General features: G+C 25.5%; 1 protein-coding gene across 1 annotated transcript; it reads left to right on the plus strand.

Annotated features, from left to right (window-relative positions):
* The first annotated feature begins 353 nt into the window (after nucleotides 1–353).
* On the plus strand, nucleotides 354–12,114 carry LOC145829982 (fibrinogen-like protein A). Its single transcript, XM_082937871.1, has 8 exons — nucleotides 354–442; nucleotides 805–903; nucleotides 1,244–1,351; nucleotides 3,718–3,836; nucleotides 4,461–4,557; nucleotides 4,764–4,863; nucleotides 5,468–5,541; nucleotides 11,514–12,114. The coding sequence occupies exons 1-8, from the start codon at nucleotides 382–384 to the stop codon at nucleotides 11,783–11,785; spliced, it is 930 nt and encodes a 309-aa protein (XP_082793997.1). The 5' UTR covers nucleotides 354–381; the 3' UTR covers nucleotides 11,786–12,114.
* The last annotated feature ends 5,585 nt before the right edge of the window (nucleotides 12,115–17,699 follow it).

The following is a 17,699-nucleotide window of genomic DNA, read 5'->3' on the forward strand; positions in this document are numbered from 1 at the left end:
TTTTGTATTGTTAGTTGTTTTGTAAGTAATAATGTTTTGTTTTTCTTAATTTACTTTAAACCAAATAGTTGTGCAAAAATTTTAATTTTTGAATTCATAATAAAGATAATAAATTTTAGTTTTGGTGTTTTTTAAATTTTTCATTTATTATTAGATTAAATAGTTATTTACTTTACTATTTTTATAAGTTTTTCCTTTAAAATAGTTACATTGAAGGATGTTTACAAGTTGTACTAATTAGTTAGTTAGTATTTTAAAATACTTAAACACAGTTAAAGGTGAAAAAGTTATATTAAGTATAATAATATACGACTAACAAGAACACTTTCGAAAAAAAAATCTTTTTAGGTTTAGTTATTTTTATAATTTTATTCTATTATCATGAAACTTCTCTTCATCTACGGTTTTATTTTGTTATCAGTTAGAGCTGATGTTGTACAGGGTAAGCTTTAAGTATAAAGTTCTACAAATTTAATTTATTTACCTATTGCATTTTCAAAATCTTGCATTCAAATTATTAATAACATTTAGTTTTAAATTTATTTTAATTTTTAATTGCTATTTAGAAAATTAGTATAACATTTGCTAAAAGTAAATAGTTATTAATGAAATGTTTTAAATCAAAGTTGCATTGCAAAATAAAAATTTAAAACTATAATGCTGCGATTAAAAAAGATACTATACAAATTTTTAGTTACATAATTATGTATAGTAAGTGATTAACCATTAACAATAAAAGCACACTTGTAAAAATTAAAACATTAAACAACTATGATGAATGCTAATACAATAAATTAATAACAGTAACCGACTGTCCGCCATTAGATGGAATTTCTAATGGCAACATACAGTGCACTCAGGATAATAAAGTTGGTAGCGAATGTACTTATTCTTGCATTCCAGGTAATTGAACATGTATTTTTATTTTTTGAAGTTAAGTAATTAAAAACTTTATTATTTGGTTACAAAAATCTTACAAACGATATATTTTATTATTCTCAACCGAACTTTTTCCTAAATATATTTAAAAAGTGTAAGTTTTTAATATAAACGGTATGTGTGTTTTAAGTTGAAAAACATTTTGTACTTTTACATCCTAATGACAAGTAAACTGTTTTAAATAGCAAACTCTAAAATTTTATTGTCATTTTAGTCATGTTTTTTTTAAAGGTGTTACAGTTTGTTGAAAAATCTTTAATAAAACTAAAATAACACATTTTTAATAAACAATTACCTTTATTAGGTTTCGAAATAGATGATGCTTGTTTAACCATCAATAACTGTATAGATGATGGATTTGGCAGTGGTATGTGGAAACTCATCGCTCCTAAATGTGTACCAAAAAAGAAATGTTAGTTTAAAGTTTTTAAGAAAGAAACTAGCATTCATTTAACTTTAAATGTAAACTAAAGTAATAAGTAGTTTATTAACATTCATATAAAATGAAAATTAATTTTATGTATAGTTTGTTGAATAAAAATTTACAATAAAAATCTATAGGTAAATTTAAGTTATGAAAAATAATAAAGGTTCTAAACAAGTTCATAAACACTCTAATAGTGTATGTTTAGTATGACTTTTTATCAGTAGTATTATTTATTTTTATATTATTGTTAATATTACAAACTTAAGTATATATATTGATCATAGTCACTTAAACACATGAAATATCATAAGTAATAATAATGAATAAGCACGTCAATGAAAATATATAAAACTATATTTATTTATTATAGGCTAACTGTCATTTTTAATGTAAAATTAACGAGTCAATTTGTAAACTTTTTTCGTATAGTTACAAATTTCGTTGTAAAATCATAAAATTACATTTTGATTTTTTAAAAAATTGTTATACCATTTATATTTTTTAGTTTTTAGTTATTAAAAAACAAAAGTTATTGTATGCATTTACAAACATTATCAAACTTATATCTAAATAAAAACTTAACATTTTTATTTTATCTCATTCAAAAATTAAATGAGTTACTATATAGTTAATGGTTAAAAAAAAATTAATTTGTACAAATGATCTAAATAGACAAACTAAATTTCAGCTCAGTCCTACCAAGTTTTTATTGATTCTTATTTGTCTTATCAATATATGTATACACTTATAAATTTCAATTCACCTTAAAGTAATTTAATTTTTTATATTTTACTAAAATTAGATAATAGTTTTACTATGTACTATATGTTTTTTTTAGCCATAGTCATTATGAATATTTGTTTTTACTGAATTTTGTGCTTTTTTCGTATAGTATGTTTCCTAATTACAAAGTAATACATTTACACAAGTTTTAAACTCTAGTATACAAAATAGACAGAATTTCTATAAAGATATATATATGTGTAAGAAGTTTGGATAAAACAATAGCATACATAAAAAAATTCTAATATTAATTTAAGTGTAACGAATAAAGAATAGCTTTAACTAATAAAATAAATGACTGTTTATCGGAAAAATTTAGAGAGAATACAAGTAATAAAAATAAGCAAAAATATGCACTGTTGGCGTTCATTTCTGTAGTCCAGACTTTTATTTAAATAGTTTTAACAACTAAGTTAACTTTGCAAATAACGTAGAATTTTCTAGTTGTTCAAAAGGACAGCTTTTACTTTTAATTGAGATATAAACTGAGGAATGTTTGTGAAGGCATACAATAAATTTACTTGTTTATTTAATGGTTATTTAACAATGGATATTATTTCTAAACTTGAAAATATGCCAAAATAACTAAACTCAAAATAGAAGTACAAACTTTATTTCCAACTTAATGATAAAAATAAAACCAAGCTACGTTTTATTAAGATACTGTAACTATCGTTACAGATATAGTACTACAATGAAGTATAATTGAACAGCATTTGTAAATATATTTAATGAATTTTCTCTATTAATAAGTGAACATTATTTGCTAATGTTAATTTAAAATATTTTAAAATATAAAAAGAAGTGCATTTTACACATTGGTAAATTAGATACGGGAACGGGTCTAAATTGCACAAAAACAAATTTGCACGATGTTACTAAATTTCACGAGGGGACTAAACTGCACGAAAACAAAATTGCACAAGTGCACAAAATTGCACAAAGCCAAATTTACGCGAAAGAACAAAATTGCACGAAGACGATTTTACACCAAGGGTCAATTTTGCACGAATTACATTTAGCACAAAGTAAAACAAAAAAAAAAAAACTAATAGACAAATTAATATAAAAAAAAAAAGAAAAGAAAGTTACTGACCAAGGGTCAGGTTACGGGTAACATTAATAGTAAAAACAAAAATAAAAAATTAATAATAAAAATTAATATAAAAAAAATTATACCGACCGAGGGTAAGGGTTAAGGGTAACAGTGAAAAAAAAAGTTTAGATTATTAAAAGAAAAAATAATAAAAGAAAATAAATTTAATCCGTGCAAAAATGTATCCGTGCAATTTTTTTACTTTTCCAAAAAAAACCCTACGTGCAAAAGTATCTTCGTGCAATTTTATCCCCTCGTGCTAAAGTGTATTCGCGCAAAAGTACCTTCGTGCAATTTTATCCCCTCGTGCTAAAAAGTATTCGTGCAAAAGTACCCTCGTGCTAAAAAGTATTCGTGCAAAAGTATCTTCGTGCAATTTTGTGCACTCGTGCATTTTTGTACGTTCCTGCAATTTTGACAGCTACCCATTAATTACAGCTAGGCTAAAACTTTATACAAATTACTTTTACAGATTGTCAATCGTTACAAAAACCGGGTATGAGTATAAATTCAGGAGTTTACGAATTTCTAGTTGGTGAGAAAAAGGTCAACCTGTTTTGTGAAATGAGGTCAGCTGACGGAGGATGGATTGTTAGTATTTAATTAATAACTTTATCAAGAAAAAAATTAAAAGTATATGATAGTCGACTTAAAAACTTTGTTCTTTAAGCTTATGTACCTTAACATTTACTTTCAGTTGTTTTGAATAATTTTCATACACTAACAGTTGAATTATTTTCAAGATAGACATACATATGTATGTATATACATTGTTTTTATATTTTAATTTTGCTTCATGATAAAATAAATATAACTAAATGTTGTAAAACTGAACTTTAGGATAGTTACATGAATTAAATTTAATTTTCACAGATGCTAATAAAGTGATTGAATTTTTGTGATTTCTTAGTTTAAAATGTACTAACAGTTATATCATTATTTGTTTGTATTTAAAAAATCTAGCTGCTTTTATAAAATAGTTGAGTTTATAGTTTGTATGTGTTAACCTTAAAGCTGATCAAACTTATTTTAGAAAATTGACAAATTAATTTAAGTAATTTGCGGTTGTTGATGTTTTGAGAATAATTTTCAACATTGACAAGTACATTTTATAAATTTATTGCATATATGAGGTGTAATTTATCAGTACAAAAAAAAACTTATTTTTCTTAGTTTTTATCCTTAGTCAAATCAAAACAATTTTTCATTTTAAAGGTGATGCACAATAGGTATGACGGGTCTGTTGATTTTGCAAGGAACTGGACGTCTTACGAAAATTTCTTCGGAGATTTCAATGGAGAATTCTGGCTTGGTAAGACAACTTTAGTTAATTTCAAAAACAATATAAAATTTGAAAGTAAAAAAGTTAATTAATATAAAAACGTTACATTTAAAATTTTTCAGTGATTTCAAACAAAACTGATTGTAAAAACTAGTAAATAATGAAGTTCAACAGTATTATAATAATAAAAAATTACAGGTATTATTTTTTCACTAATGTCAAACTATACGTTATAGGTTTGAAAACAATCAGCAAAATAACCAGCGATGGAAGAAACTATCAAGTCAGGATAGAGATGGAAAGCTACAAAGGAGAAAAAAAATATGCAGAGTATAAGTTAGTTTGCTTATGAAAAAAATCTTAACGACAAACAAGATAATTTGTTTTCATTTATTTAAAGTCAATGCATAGAGCACTTGAATATTCTTTGTTTCCTTATTATTTAGTTAAATTTAAAACCAGGTAAAAATAACAAATTATATAATTAGCTATTTGTTGACCTTACTGTATGTAAATTTCAATATTTTCAAACATATATTCAGATAAGATTTAATGCAATGCCTTCGACAATAAACTTCATATTTAAAAATTTTCAATAAAACTTTTAGTTGTCAAAACGAATAAAGTTTTTAAAAAGTAACTTTTATATGCGAAACTAGAAAGCATCATAAAACTAATTTAATGTTTGTATAATACTCAAGTAATACTTTTCTCTTTTTATAAAAATAATATTTTCAGTTGAAATGATAAAGCCCGACAATTTTTTGAAAATATGCTTTTAGTCAACTTCTAGTTCTTAAAAATTTTATGAGAGGATTAAGTAATTTACAATAACATTTTTGATAATCTAATTTAAAGTCCAGTTTTTTATTTAGAAATCACATAAAACAGTTTCATATCTATATAATGAACTTTTTGTTTATATATATTATTTTTTCAGAAATTTCAAAGTAGCTGATGGTACAGACAACTACAGACTTAATTTTGATGAAAATTCGTTCTCTGGCAACGTAGGTTAGTACTTTTGAAAACAAATATATGTTTCTAACGTAAATCAATTATTGTTAAAATTTCAGCTCGCGATTATTTTACACTTGGTCATATTAAACTCGATCGTATCAAACTTGGTCATATTAAACTGAGTCGTATCAAACACGATGTGACAATAATTCTTTTAATTTATTTTTTTTTTAGATTTGTCAACATATTAATAGTTAAGCTTCTGCTAATTTGCTAATTAATAAATTTTTGAATTTTAAAAGTAAAACGTAAAAACATTTTTCATTTAGTGTACTTTAATAGTTGTACTATTCCTTGCACGCTTCTTAACATGATATTTTAATAGTTATAGCTAACTTGAAACTGACCTTCTCATTTTCATTTACCAAATAAGTGTAGAAGTATTTACCTAGTTTTAGTTATGTTTTGTATTACAGACTTACTCACTCTTGTAATTAGTTTGTGAATAAATTCAACCAAGAAAGATATATTTATTTATGATAAATCAAGCTGAATTGAATCAACAATGCTTGTGATTAAATGCCCTCTTGAGAGTTGCACATATGAAACACCAGACGTTGATGCTTCTGTAGTTGCCTCTTCGCTTATCATTCACAACAATGTACACATTAATGCAAATTATTCAAAACCAAAGCTTCTAAAGATGGATCGTCCTCGAATAGGGACAGACTGCAATGAAGAGGTTAGGAACATATTTGTACAAAAGTGGACTATTTTTAAAGATAGCATGGAGATGACAGGTGTAGAAAAACGCCGTCAACTGTACCAGTGCTGTGAGGAAGATTTAAGCGATGCTATTCTGAAGAGACATGAAGATGTAGTAAATTAAAGTGAGCAAGAGCTTTTAAGGATGATTAAGCAGCTTGCAGTTATTTCTGTTTCAGTTGTTGTACGACGATCAGACTTTCTTAGTGCAAGACAGGAATTGACTGAAAACACTTGATCATTTGCTGCCCGTTTAAAGGGAAAAGCAAGTACATGCTCGTACACATGTAAATGCCCAAAGGATGGCTGTAATCAAATGATAGATTTTACAAACATAATCCTAAAAGATGTCGTGGTAACAGGTTTAGCCGATGAAGATATCCATAAAGAGGTGCTAGGATGGGAAAATCTAGATGAGGAAAATGTCAATAAGAAAATCGGTTTTATTTAAGGAAAATAGATGGCAAGTGATGCAATGTCAAAATTCGCTGTTACAGCATCAATTTTCTCATACAAATCCTCAAAGAAAACCACACAAAAACCAAGTGGTAAAATAACTTGTGACACATATAATAAATTAACTAATAAATTTGTTTAGAGCAGTAAAAATATAAGGTGTATTGAGTGTTCTGCCTGTAAAAACTGCTGGTTTGAGTCTCGTAAAAAAGTTTATCAAAGTCATCAAAATTATGCTGATGAGTCAAATGCACTTCTAGTTGGTGGATTGTATACACCAAATGTATACAAATCCTTAAAGAAAAAACCAAGTGGTAAAACAACGTGTAGCATATGTAATAAATCAACTGATAAATTTGTTGGGAGCAGTAAAAATATGAGGTATATTAAGTATTTTGCCTGTAAACAATGCTGGTTAAAGTCCCGTAAAAAAGTTTATCAAAGTCATCAAAATTATGCTGATGAGTCAAATGCACTTCTAGTTGGTGGATTGTATACACAAAACTTTGATGGCTTTTGCAGCCGAGGTCGTAGAAAAAATATGGTCGAGAGGAAAAACGCGAAGAAGAAAAAGGAGGTAAAGGGACAGAAAAACGTACTTTTACACACTGGATCGCGACGAAATTTAAAGAAGTCATTACCTTACGTCAGAAAGAGTGTTATGACTTAAGATAACCCGCGAATCTCATGTGGCGTGACGTTTGGAATAAAAAGGAAGAATCTCTCAGTATTTGTTTTGTTAAGTCTCTGGAAAATATAAGTGAGAACACAAAATTGTTGCCACCACTGAATTGCGGTGATCATGTCGTGATACTAAATCAAACAGGTAACTTTCCTAGCCAGTGAGGGAATAGTGGAGTGGTGGTGGTGATAGGAGTGAAGGACTGCCATCAATGTGTTGTCAAAGTCGATAGATCAGGTCGCTTAACTGTTCAAAATCGTAAGTTTCAAAGAAGATTTACCCCTCCTGTTTGCAAATCTATAAGTAGAATCCCTTATCTGAGAAAAGCAAACATACCACTGTAAAAACTTGTCTTTTCTGTTAAGTTGAGAAATAAATGTAAAAAAAAAGTTTTAATGTTCTGTTTTTTTATAGAAAGAAGATTCTTTTTTGAATTAGCATAGTGTAATTTCCCTCTGTACTAATGGTTTTCTTCAAAATTGATGTTGAACTGGAATGACTCGGATTTGCTTTGATCTATATTTTCTACAGAAAAGCAAACAGACCGCCAAAGTTTACAGCGAACAACAATGTGTCCGGGATGAGTTTGTGAAATTATCAGATTATTTGCAGCGTTTCCGTGTAAGACTACGATGCTTTTCAAAAGCTTCGTGACACCAATGTTGCTGATATTCATTTATTGTCAAGTTGGAATTTTAACTGGTCTTAATGTTTTATGGTCTTAAATTGAATGAATTATTTTATTTAAATGAATGAGTTTCACTCCAATGGTGACGTCATAAACTTCGTAGTTGACTTTGCAGCTGACTAGTCTAACAGCCATTTGTTCAAAGTGATCTTGGATGAGGACGCAGAAATTGACTTTCAAAAATTCGAATTGTTGGTTGGCATCGAGTATATCGAGTAAAAAGTATTATTTAAAATAAACACTTTAAGAAAACCCCTAAATAGTATCGGAAATTGCATTAGAACATTTGTAAACATATTGATTATGATGTAATCGTTTAATAAGTGTAGCAGTATTTCGTCAGTGTTTAATGCTATCAGTAATGCACCTTCTACTTAGTCTCAAGTCGAAAATATGATAAAGATGTTTATCAGCAAATTAAGTGAAGTTCCAAGGTAGTTAGATTAGTGACGTGTGGTTTCGTTCTTTAAAGCTGAAAAGTTCAAATCGGTGAAGCAATTAAGTTTTTAAATGCTTGTATTCAGCAACTGAGTGAAGAAAAGGAAAGATTAAGTCTCAAATTTTTTGTTACAGTTTGTTTGTTTAAGTTGTAGTTTGTTTTAACAAATCATTTATTAGTGAACTAAGTTAATCGTAATTTTTGAAAAGATTTTGTCTTTTTGTGTTTAATATCGTTGAATTTTAGACCTGAAAAATGTGTTTAAGTTGTAACAAATTGTTTTTAAAAATTTGTTTTGCTAGGTAAATTTATCGTTTTATCTCCTTAGTAGATAAAATCTGGGGGGGGGGAGATGTAGAAGTATTTACCTAGTTTTATTTATGTTTTGTATTACAGACTTTTTCATTCTTGTAATTAGTTTGTGAATAAATACAACCAAAAAAGATATATTTATTTAATAAGAAATTCAACAGAGTGATGTTTCAAATGTTCTTTGAACTTTTCATCTGACAAAAAATTTTTATTGCTTTTTTTCTAAACTTTGATACATGCAATAGTAAAGTTATCGAACTATGTTAAGTACGCTACTGATTTTACTTAAAACTAAACATATTCTTAAACAAAAATATTCGAGTTAAACACAGTTTAAAATACAAGTTTAAATAAATATTTTAAAGCGGTTTTAAAGTAGTTTTAATAAATTAATTATAATTAAAATAACAAAATTACTTAGTGAATTTTAAATATTGATATTTAAAAATTACACAAAACACTAACACTTATCAAGCTATAGTAAAAAGTAATATATAGTTAAATTTTTTTAAAAACTATTTTAGAATGTTTTTTTAACACGACTTATTACTTTACAGTATCGATTTAACCATTTTATTAGGTGTTTTATTGAAAGTTTTTTAGTGCTTTATAACATAAAGTTATCATATCCAATCTACAAAACATATAGCTAACACTTCTAAAATACTGTTTTACTTCATATGTAGTTATTATAACCACAATACAGCTTGAAAAATTACATTCTTATTTAAGTTTTAGTTATTCTTAAATTTAAATAATTTTTTATTGTAACAAGCTGTTCTTACATACATTTTTTATTTATATTCTTTTTTATTTTGATTTTGCATTAACTTAAAATTATTTAGTAGAAAAAGTGTTCATATATATTAACTGTTTCGTTTATTTTTAACTAACGTTTTATCATTTTTATTACTATTTTTCTCATTTCGTAACTATACATATTATATAGCTATTATACATTATAATATATATAAGTATATAATGTATATTAAACCAATTTTATATTTTCTTTAAAAAAAACTGGTACAATAAAAGAACTAACGGAAAAAAAAACTTAACGAACTGAATTGAATATAGATCCGGCCAATAGCTATCAAGTATAAATGTTTAATTTTTCTTTATTCAACTAAAACACCGTCCACCGTTCGCTATTTTATAACATTATACTGATACAGGTAAACTGACAATTTCAACCGCTGTCATTTCCCACCAGATCAAATCTGACAATCGCTTAATTGCATTTTTCTTTATTTGTTCTAATATTTTTAAAAACTTTTGTTTTATTTTAATCTTTTGATTATTTACTACCACTGTTACCCCTAACCCTTACACTTGGTTCGGTAAGCGATTTTTGGATTTGACCGCGGATAGAAAATGATCTCAGGGTGGAAATGAGCGGTTCTCACCGATATAGTTCATAGATGCCAGAACTTCAACATGTCTTAAACTTTGCGGTAGTTACTAGTATATTTTTTAAACTCTGATTGTTTGAACAGCGTTAAAACTTGACGAGTTAAGGGAAAAAATGTGTAACTATAAAGACAGCGATACTTAATAATGCTAGATTTATTACGGCTCAGATTTGATACAATTAGAATTGGCAACTTAAATATAATTACCTAGTTTACTCTTTGTTTCATATTTAAATTCATGACAACATAGAAATACTTTAACCGATTTAGTCTAAATATAGTTTTTTAAGTATTATTTAGAATAAAAATATTCTATTTGGTAATAGAATGCTTACTTAAAAACTAATTGTGACTTTATAGCATTTCACTGTTTTCATAATGCCTATGTATTTTTTGTTATTCGAAACAGTACAAGAAAAACGATAATGAAATCACACGATTTTAATAACAATAATAAAATAATATGTACAGTTACTCAGTAAGATTCTTGTTTACCTTACTATATCAAATAATTGTTAAATTTTTAAAAAAGGTTCTTAAGGATCGATTTCTTATATGATCCATTTTAATATAATAAATTTTGATACAATCGAGTTTATTATGATCGGTTTAAAATATAATAAATTCAATATAATCGAGTATTTTATGATCTAATTTAATATGATCGAGTTTAATATGATCGAGTTTAATATAATCTTGTTTAATATGATCTAGTTTGATATTATCGAGTTTGATATGATCAACTTTGTATGACGGAGTTTGATACAATTGAGTTTGATATGATGGAATTCAATACAATCGACTTTTTCATCGAGTTAAAAATGTTATGTTTTAAAATGATGAAGATTAAAATGATTGTTAGTTAGAACGAAAAGCTAGGTCGTCTACCATTATTTATATTTTTATTGTTGTTTGCAAGGACAGTGTTCTACTAATCAAACCCATTAACTAGAAAATAGGATTAAAATTTTTATTATTTGTATTAAATAAATAAAAAAAACCCTTTCAAATTAAACTTAAACGAAATCGTCAAAGATAAATAATTTTCTTTAGATATTATAATTTCAGTAAAATGTTATGAAGTAAATTATTGTCGCTTTGAAAATTTACAAGCGTGTGTTAAGTATTACTTTAAAACGGTTAACCAATTAAACAACAAACAAATATTGTTTGCTATGAGATAGATTTTGATGCGTTTAATACATAACTCAGTTTTATACATAAAAAAGTTTTGTATGTGTCTAAGTTTAGAAATTAGTTTTTATCAAACAGGACATGACGCACTCGAGCACCACAACAACATGCAATTCACTACATTAGACGTGGACAACGACGAGGACATTTATGGAAATTGCGCTACTATAAGTGGAAATGGAGGCAACTGGTACAATTTCTGTCATGAACAAAACATGAATGGAAAATTTGGAGCAGATGGAGATGCAGGTCCCGAGTTTATGTGTTGGAGTTACTTTGACCGTTTCGGCGTCAAACCTACTTACGCGGCACTCAAGTCAATGAGATGGATGGTGCGCGAAGTTGTTTAAAACAATCACACTTGATAGTTAAACTCTTTGCTGCACTTTGTGCTTTGATTAGTTACTTGTTAAAATCTTGTTATTTTTAACTGTTAGTACACTAAACGTAGTATAACTATCAAGCTCAAATAATTAATTACATTTGATTTTTCGAACACGATTTAAATTGAATTTTGACAACGCCTTTATGACACAATTGACTTACAGAATTTTGTTGAAACTGATTCTTTAATCGTAGCTCAATTTACTGCATATTCATTTACATCTTATTCATTATTACCATTAATCGTGTAAATAAAAATTTTACTGAAAGTTTGTTCCATTTGTAAACAATTTTAAACACGCCTTTATGACACGACTCAAGCACACTTATATGTTTTTGTTGAAACAGATTTTCTAACTGTGGCTTTTTCTATTGCTTACTCTTTTCAGCTTTATTCAGTAATACTGTATTTAATCATTTGAATAAAACATTTACTGCAACATTAGTGTCATTTGTATATACTTAAGTGAATGAAACAAGTATTTTGGTTTTTAGACTAATTTCTTTACAAAGCTTTAAAAATAAATCAAAATTTTTTAACATAAACCCTGAATTGTATAGCTGTTATGCTTAATCTAAACTGAACAGATTAAAACTACATTAAACAAAATAGTACAATAACTAGCATAGTGGGTAAGCTATTTTTGGAAAAAAAGTATTTTGTCAAAAAATTTACATACTTTATTTTAAGTTTTCGCTTATGTGTTGAAACAAATTCGAATCTGTTTCCGGCCAGTATTAATTTTAAAATGGATCCCGGTATGATTCCAGCCAAGCCAATCTTTTTGATTAGGTGAAACACTAGTTAAAACTCTAAATTTTAGTAAATACATTTATTTATAAATGTAGATATTTTTATTTGAAATTTATATTTTTAAGTTAATGCGCACAACTTAAAAATGTTTTAGGAGAAAGGTTTTATAAAAATACAAAGTTATAACTAATATATACTTTATAGCAAAAATATTACATACTGTATATTACAATAAACATGCAAACATCTTTTTTGATATATGTTTGGGTTTTATAAATGATTAGTTATTTAGAAAAAAAAATACAATTTAATTTTTATATGCAGTCACCTTGGAGGAAACTCCACGGGAAGTTATAACTAAAATTTTTATTTTAAAGCTAATTTCAATATTTAAAATACCGTAGTTTTACAAGTATTATAAAATTCCTGTAAAAAATCATTATTGTTTTTTTGACAGAATTGCTTGTTTTAATACATTATACTAAATAGTGTTTTATATATATATTTATAATCTCTAGGATTTGAAGTAAAAGTTCATAAAAAAAAACAATATACTTAACAAAGTTATACATTAAAAAAGATAGTTAAGTTTTAAGTAAAAACATGTAGTTGTTTAAAACAGCAAAAAAAGTAAATAACAAGAAATTTAAGGTGTTTTATGTTGTTCTAAACACCATATGAAGTAAAGCTTTATTAACAGTTTTAGGTTTAACTATATAAAAAAAATATTTAAGTTATTTCTATTAGTATAAAAATAACAATATCAATTAAATTATTGTATGACAAAGGCAAACCATTTAAAGTTATACTTGATTTAAATTAACTTCGTTTAAATTCTTATAATAAATGGATTTACATTGATATAATATTTAATGCTACAACAAAAACAACAATGAAAAATGTTTTAACTGTTAACTTTTCTTATAACAAAAAGCTTTCATTTTACATAATTTTTAATTTAGAATGATATTTATTTTGATAAAAATACTGTTCAAAAATGTTTCAATTGAAGTTTTAAATTTAAAAAGCATGGTTTGTAATCAAATTTTACAGTGTATATAACATCTAAACAAATAAATTGCATATTAACTGAAAAAAGCTTTTAACAGTTAAAAAACAATTAAAGTTAATGAAGTTTAACGTTCTACGAAACAGCTAAACTAATACTTTGAATCAAATTAAATAAATACATAATTTTAATGAAATGTATAAATAAAAAACCAACATTATATTTAAATACCAGAGATCGTGCGACCCGTGTACCAAATTCAGTTCAAAAAAATTACCCTGCGATATACTGTAGAACTAATAACATGTTATTTATTATTTTAAACAGTTATAGTAAAGGCTAATAAACTTTATGTTACTGTTTAATAGATTTTAATTTTTGTGTTAATCAATTACTCTATAAATTACGTTCAATATTTTTAAACATCAAAGTTAATTTATTAGAAGTATTAGAGTCATAATACGTAGTTGAAATTTAAATTATTTAATATTATTTAGGTGTAAACTATCCAACTTTTCTTTAAAAAAGGTACAAATTAATTTTACAACACATAAAACTATATTCTAAATGAAATAAAATTTAAAGTTATAATGTTTAATTTGAAACTTTAAAGCAATTCACTAAGACTGAAGCAAGCCACAGAGTTTTATTTAGCTATTAAAATAATATTAATGCCTTAAATTCTTTAAGATAAATTCTTGTAAGTCACACTATTCAATCAAAATTAAATAAGGTACACTTGTTTCCATTAATTCTTAAAAAAACTGGCCCATCTACTGAAGGTGTTTTAAAACCACCGAACAAAAAGTTTAGTTAATTAGGGCAACTAGTTTTATTAGATGTAATTATATATCTTATATAAGTCTAAAAAACACTATTGAGTACTAGAAATTTCTTGAAATCTTTTTATTTTTGGTAAAATTCAACAAAATGTTCTTACATATGTAAATAAATATACATACAAAAACTAAATACAAATTTTGTTGTTAAATTCACGTAGTTAACAAATGCTAAACTTTTTAAAAAAGTATTCTATTCCTAGTTTTAACTTTGAAGTTTTATACAAAGCCTTTAGCTTATAAAACAACTAACATAAAGTAATACATGCTTTTACTTGAATTGGTTTAATTTAGCAAAACAAAAAAAAATAAAGTCATCAAATAAAGTCTAATAAAAATCTATAACTTTTTACGACAATATTTACTTGTAATCTTAAAGCTTTATAAAGTTTCTCTTGGTTTCAAATTGTTTAAATTTAAACAAATGCTAAATTGCTTAACTTAGTAACTTATAAATCTACAAAGTTATTTAAACGACTAAAAAACAAATACTTAAAACATTAGTCTTATTATTACTTATAACATAGATTGGTTTTATTAGCATTTATTTATCGATAGTTACTACTGTTTTCTAAGTAAACAAAAAACTCAACAACATCTTTTTTTCATCAGTTTGCTATAAATAGTGAGAAAAAAATTATTTAAGATAATTCAAAGCATTATGTTACTACAAATATATTCAAAATAGTACTACAAAATAATAAAATAGTAAAAATATTTACAATGTAAAAACTTTTACCCTTAATATGTCAAAATTAGTCAAACCGTAAGCAAAAATAAAAGGTATCTTAACACAAAAAAAAAGTTCAAAAATAAAATTTATCTATTAAACAACTAGTGTATTGTTCGTTCTATTAAAAATGTTAAGCTTTGAACTTGTAGTTCTAAAGCATATATTAAAATACATTTAGTAGAAAATTCTAACGTTCGTGAAAATGATTTTGAAAAAACAAAATCCAACCAAACAAGGTTTTGTATAAGTAACTTTGTTAAAAAAGACACAACTAGAGTTGTAAGCTAGAAATTTAATGAGAAATATTGTACGTATATTAACATAAATAAAACATGTAAGCCTGAATTTGTTATAGATAACAACAATCGCTTAAAAAGAAATAAGCTCTTAGCATAACCAGTTTTTCATGTTAAACAAAAAATACTAGGAAAAAACCCTTTTAATCTAATTAATAAGCATACATTATATATAGAACATAAATTAATTTTTTATAGATAAGATCAAATGCTTAAAAAAACTCAGTTTTAGTAATTTTACGTATTTAACAAAAATAAAAATATAAATAATTTTTTAAAACTTATGTATGGATATACAAATATAGATAGTATGATAAAAAATATAAACTAAGGCACATACATTGCATAGTAAAACAAATCATATAATGAAAATAATTTAGATTCGAGTTAGAAGTGTAATATAAATGGATAGTTCACATTTTTTTTATTTATACATAGAATTGTGCAAAAAGTAAAAACTAAATAAATACAGACAAAACAAACTTTATAAATGATTTTTATGTCAAAAAACTAAAAGTTTTAATTAAAAGAGACCAAAGGTAAATGAGGTTAATATAATAAAGTGTGTTGCGCTTTATTTAAAATTCTCCTACAAAGTATACTTTATTTTTTCTACTAAAAACCAGCTCTCTTATCAAGACCACGGTACAGTTTTAGTTTTAGTCGTTAAAACAGTAAGCTTATAGTTTACATAAAAAATTCTTTATAAGTTTAACAATCTAAAAAGTATAAAATTAAAAAACACTTATGTCAAATTAAAGATAGCAGTTTTGAAAACATTTTGAAAGAATGTTGTGTATCAGGGACGTAGCTAGCTCAAAAAAGTTACGATTCTGCAAAAACTAAAACATTTGATTTAACACTTCCTAGCGGGAACACAGCATTTCAAACTACCTCTAATGTTTTTGAATTTAATCTGAAAATATAGAGTTATCTTATTACATCAAAAATAGAATGTTGAAGTACGAGTGATAACTGTATAAAAAGCAATTTATTTTGCTCCACACCCCATATGACTCTTTATGTCATGCCACTTGTGTAAATCCAGAAAACATTCATTGAAAATAAGTATAAGAAAATCACAATTTAACTCAAAAATATTTATATTGTACAAAATCAAACATTTAACGTAGTCAATAGTAACAACAAGTTATGCAAATTTTTGTAACATAAAATTGTATGATTTTGATTTTTGAAGCTACAGCTTCCATTAGAATCAATTTTGCAATGCAGTTTTTTGACAAATTAAAGATTTAACGCGCTAAATGTTACAACTTAATTGTCAAATGCTAAAGAGTATATATATATGTCAAAATTATCTCTCAGGAGTGCATAACTAAGTATAAATGAATACTAAAAGCTCAGAAAGCAGAGTCTTTTTAAGCTGAAATAAAAGCAAGTTTTTTCCACATAAGTTTACGTTTCTTTAGATTTGCAGAAACGTACCAAGCTACGTCCTTGTTGTGTATAAAAATTTTGCTTATTATTCGTCAATGCAATATTTACTATGATTTTGCTTAGTTTTTAAACTTTTTCTGTTTTACTTATAATTTATATGTTACTTTGTTCGAGTGTTACCTTTTTTTAAACAATTTTTCCAGTTTTAAACAAGCTGAAAAAATAGTAAACATAAAAATACAAGACTAACTCATTTTCTATTTTCCAACCTTTTTAATTTTTTTTTATATAAAGTTGTTAATACAGTTACTGTTTTTAACTTAACATCTAAATATTTTTAAACTTAGAAAACTATGAATTTGTTAGAAGTACTAAAAATTGATACTCAAAGCCCAGCTAGTTAATTAATAAAATGTCTTTAAGATAACCATGTATAAAGTATTGAGAACAAACTATGTATCTTTGATTTGGTTTAAAGAACATAATCTTTAAAACTTTTCAATAAGAACTTTTTAAAATTTGTTTTTATTTTATTTTACTTTTTTACCACTAGGATAAGTCACCGAAACTGAGACTAAAAAAATATTATTTTATTTTGAAATTTTCCAGTTTTTAGTTTGTTCTTAAGAAATTGTGTTTAATTTAAAAATTAAATTTGTATTATTACTATTATATGTTTTGGTTTCAAGAAAACAAATAGAGAGATCTCCACTACTGTAGGAGAAATAATGAATTTATCCTTTCAAAAATTTGTTTTACAAACTAAGTTTCAGTCAAAGACCTCGTCAGTGCTTAAATTAATCTTATTCAAATAGAATTCTAGAATATTCTATTTTAACAAGATTTATTTA

The sequence above is a fragment of the Thalia democratica genome, chromosome 2 (assembly GCF_965202585.1).
Source record: "Thalia democratica chromosome 2, ktThaDemo2.hap1.1, whole genome shotgun sequence".
NCBI lineage: Eukaryota > Metazoa > Chordata > Thaliacea > Salpida > Salpidae > Thalia > Thalia democratica.

What these genes read in the sequence shown, in the direction of transcription:
- LOC145829982 (XM_082937871.1), top strand. Translation starts at nt 382, where the DNA reads ATGAAACTTCTCTTCATCTACGGTTTTATTTTGTTATCAGTTAGAGCT. An exon ending in CAGCTGACGGAGGATGGATT is followed by an intron (nt 3,837 to 4,460) that starts GTTAGTATTTAA and finishes TTCATTTTAAAG; the next exon opens with GTGATGCACAATAGGTATGA. An exon ending in CAATGGAGAATTCTGGCTTG is followed by an intron (nt 4,558 to 4,763) that starts GTAAGACAACTT and finishes TATACGTTATAG; the next exon opens with GTTTGAAAACAATCAGCAAA.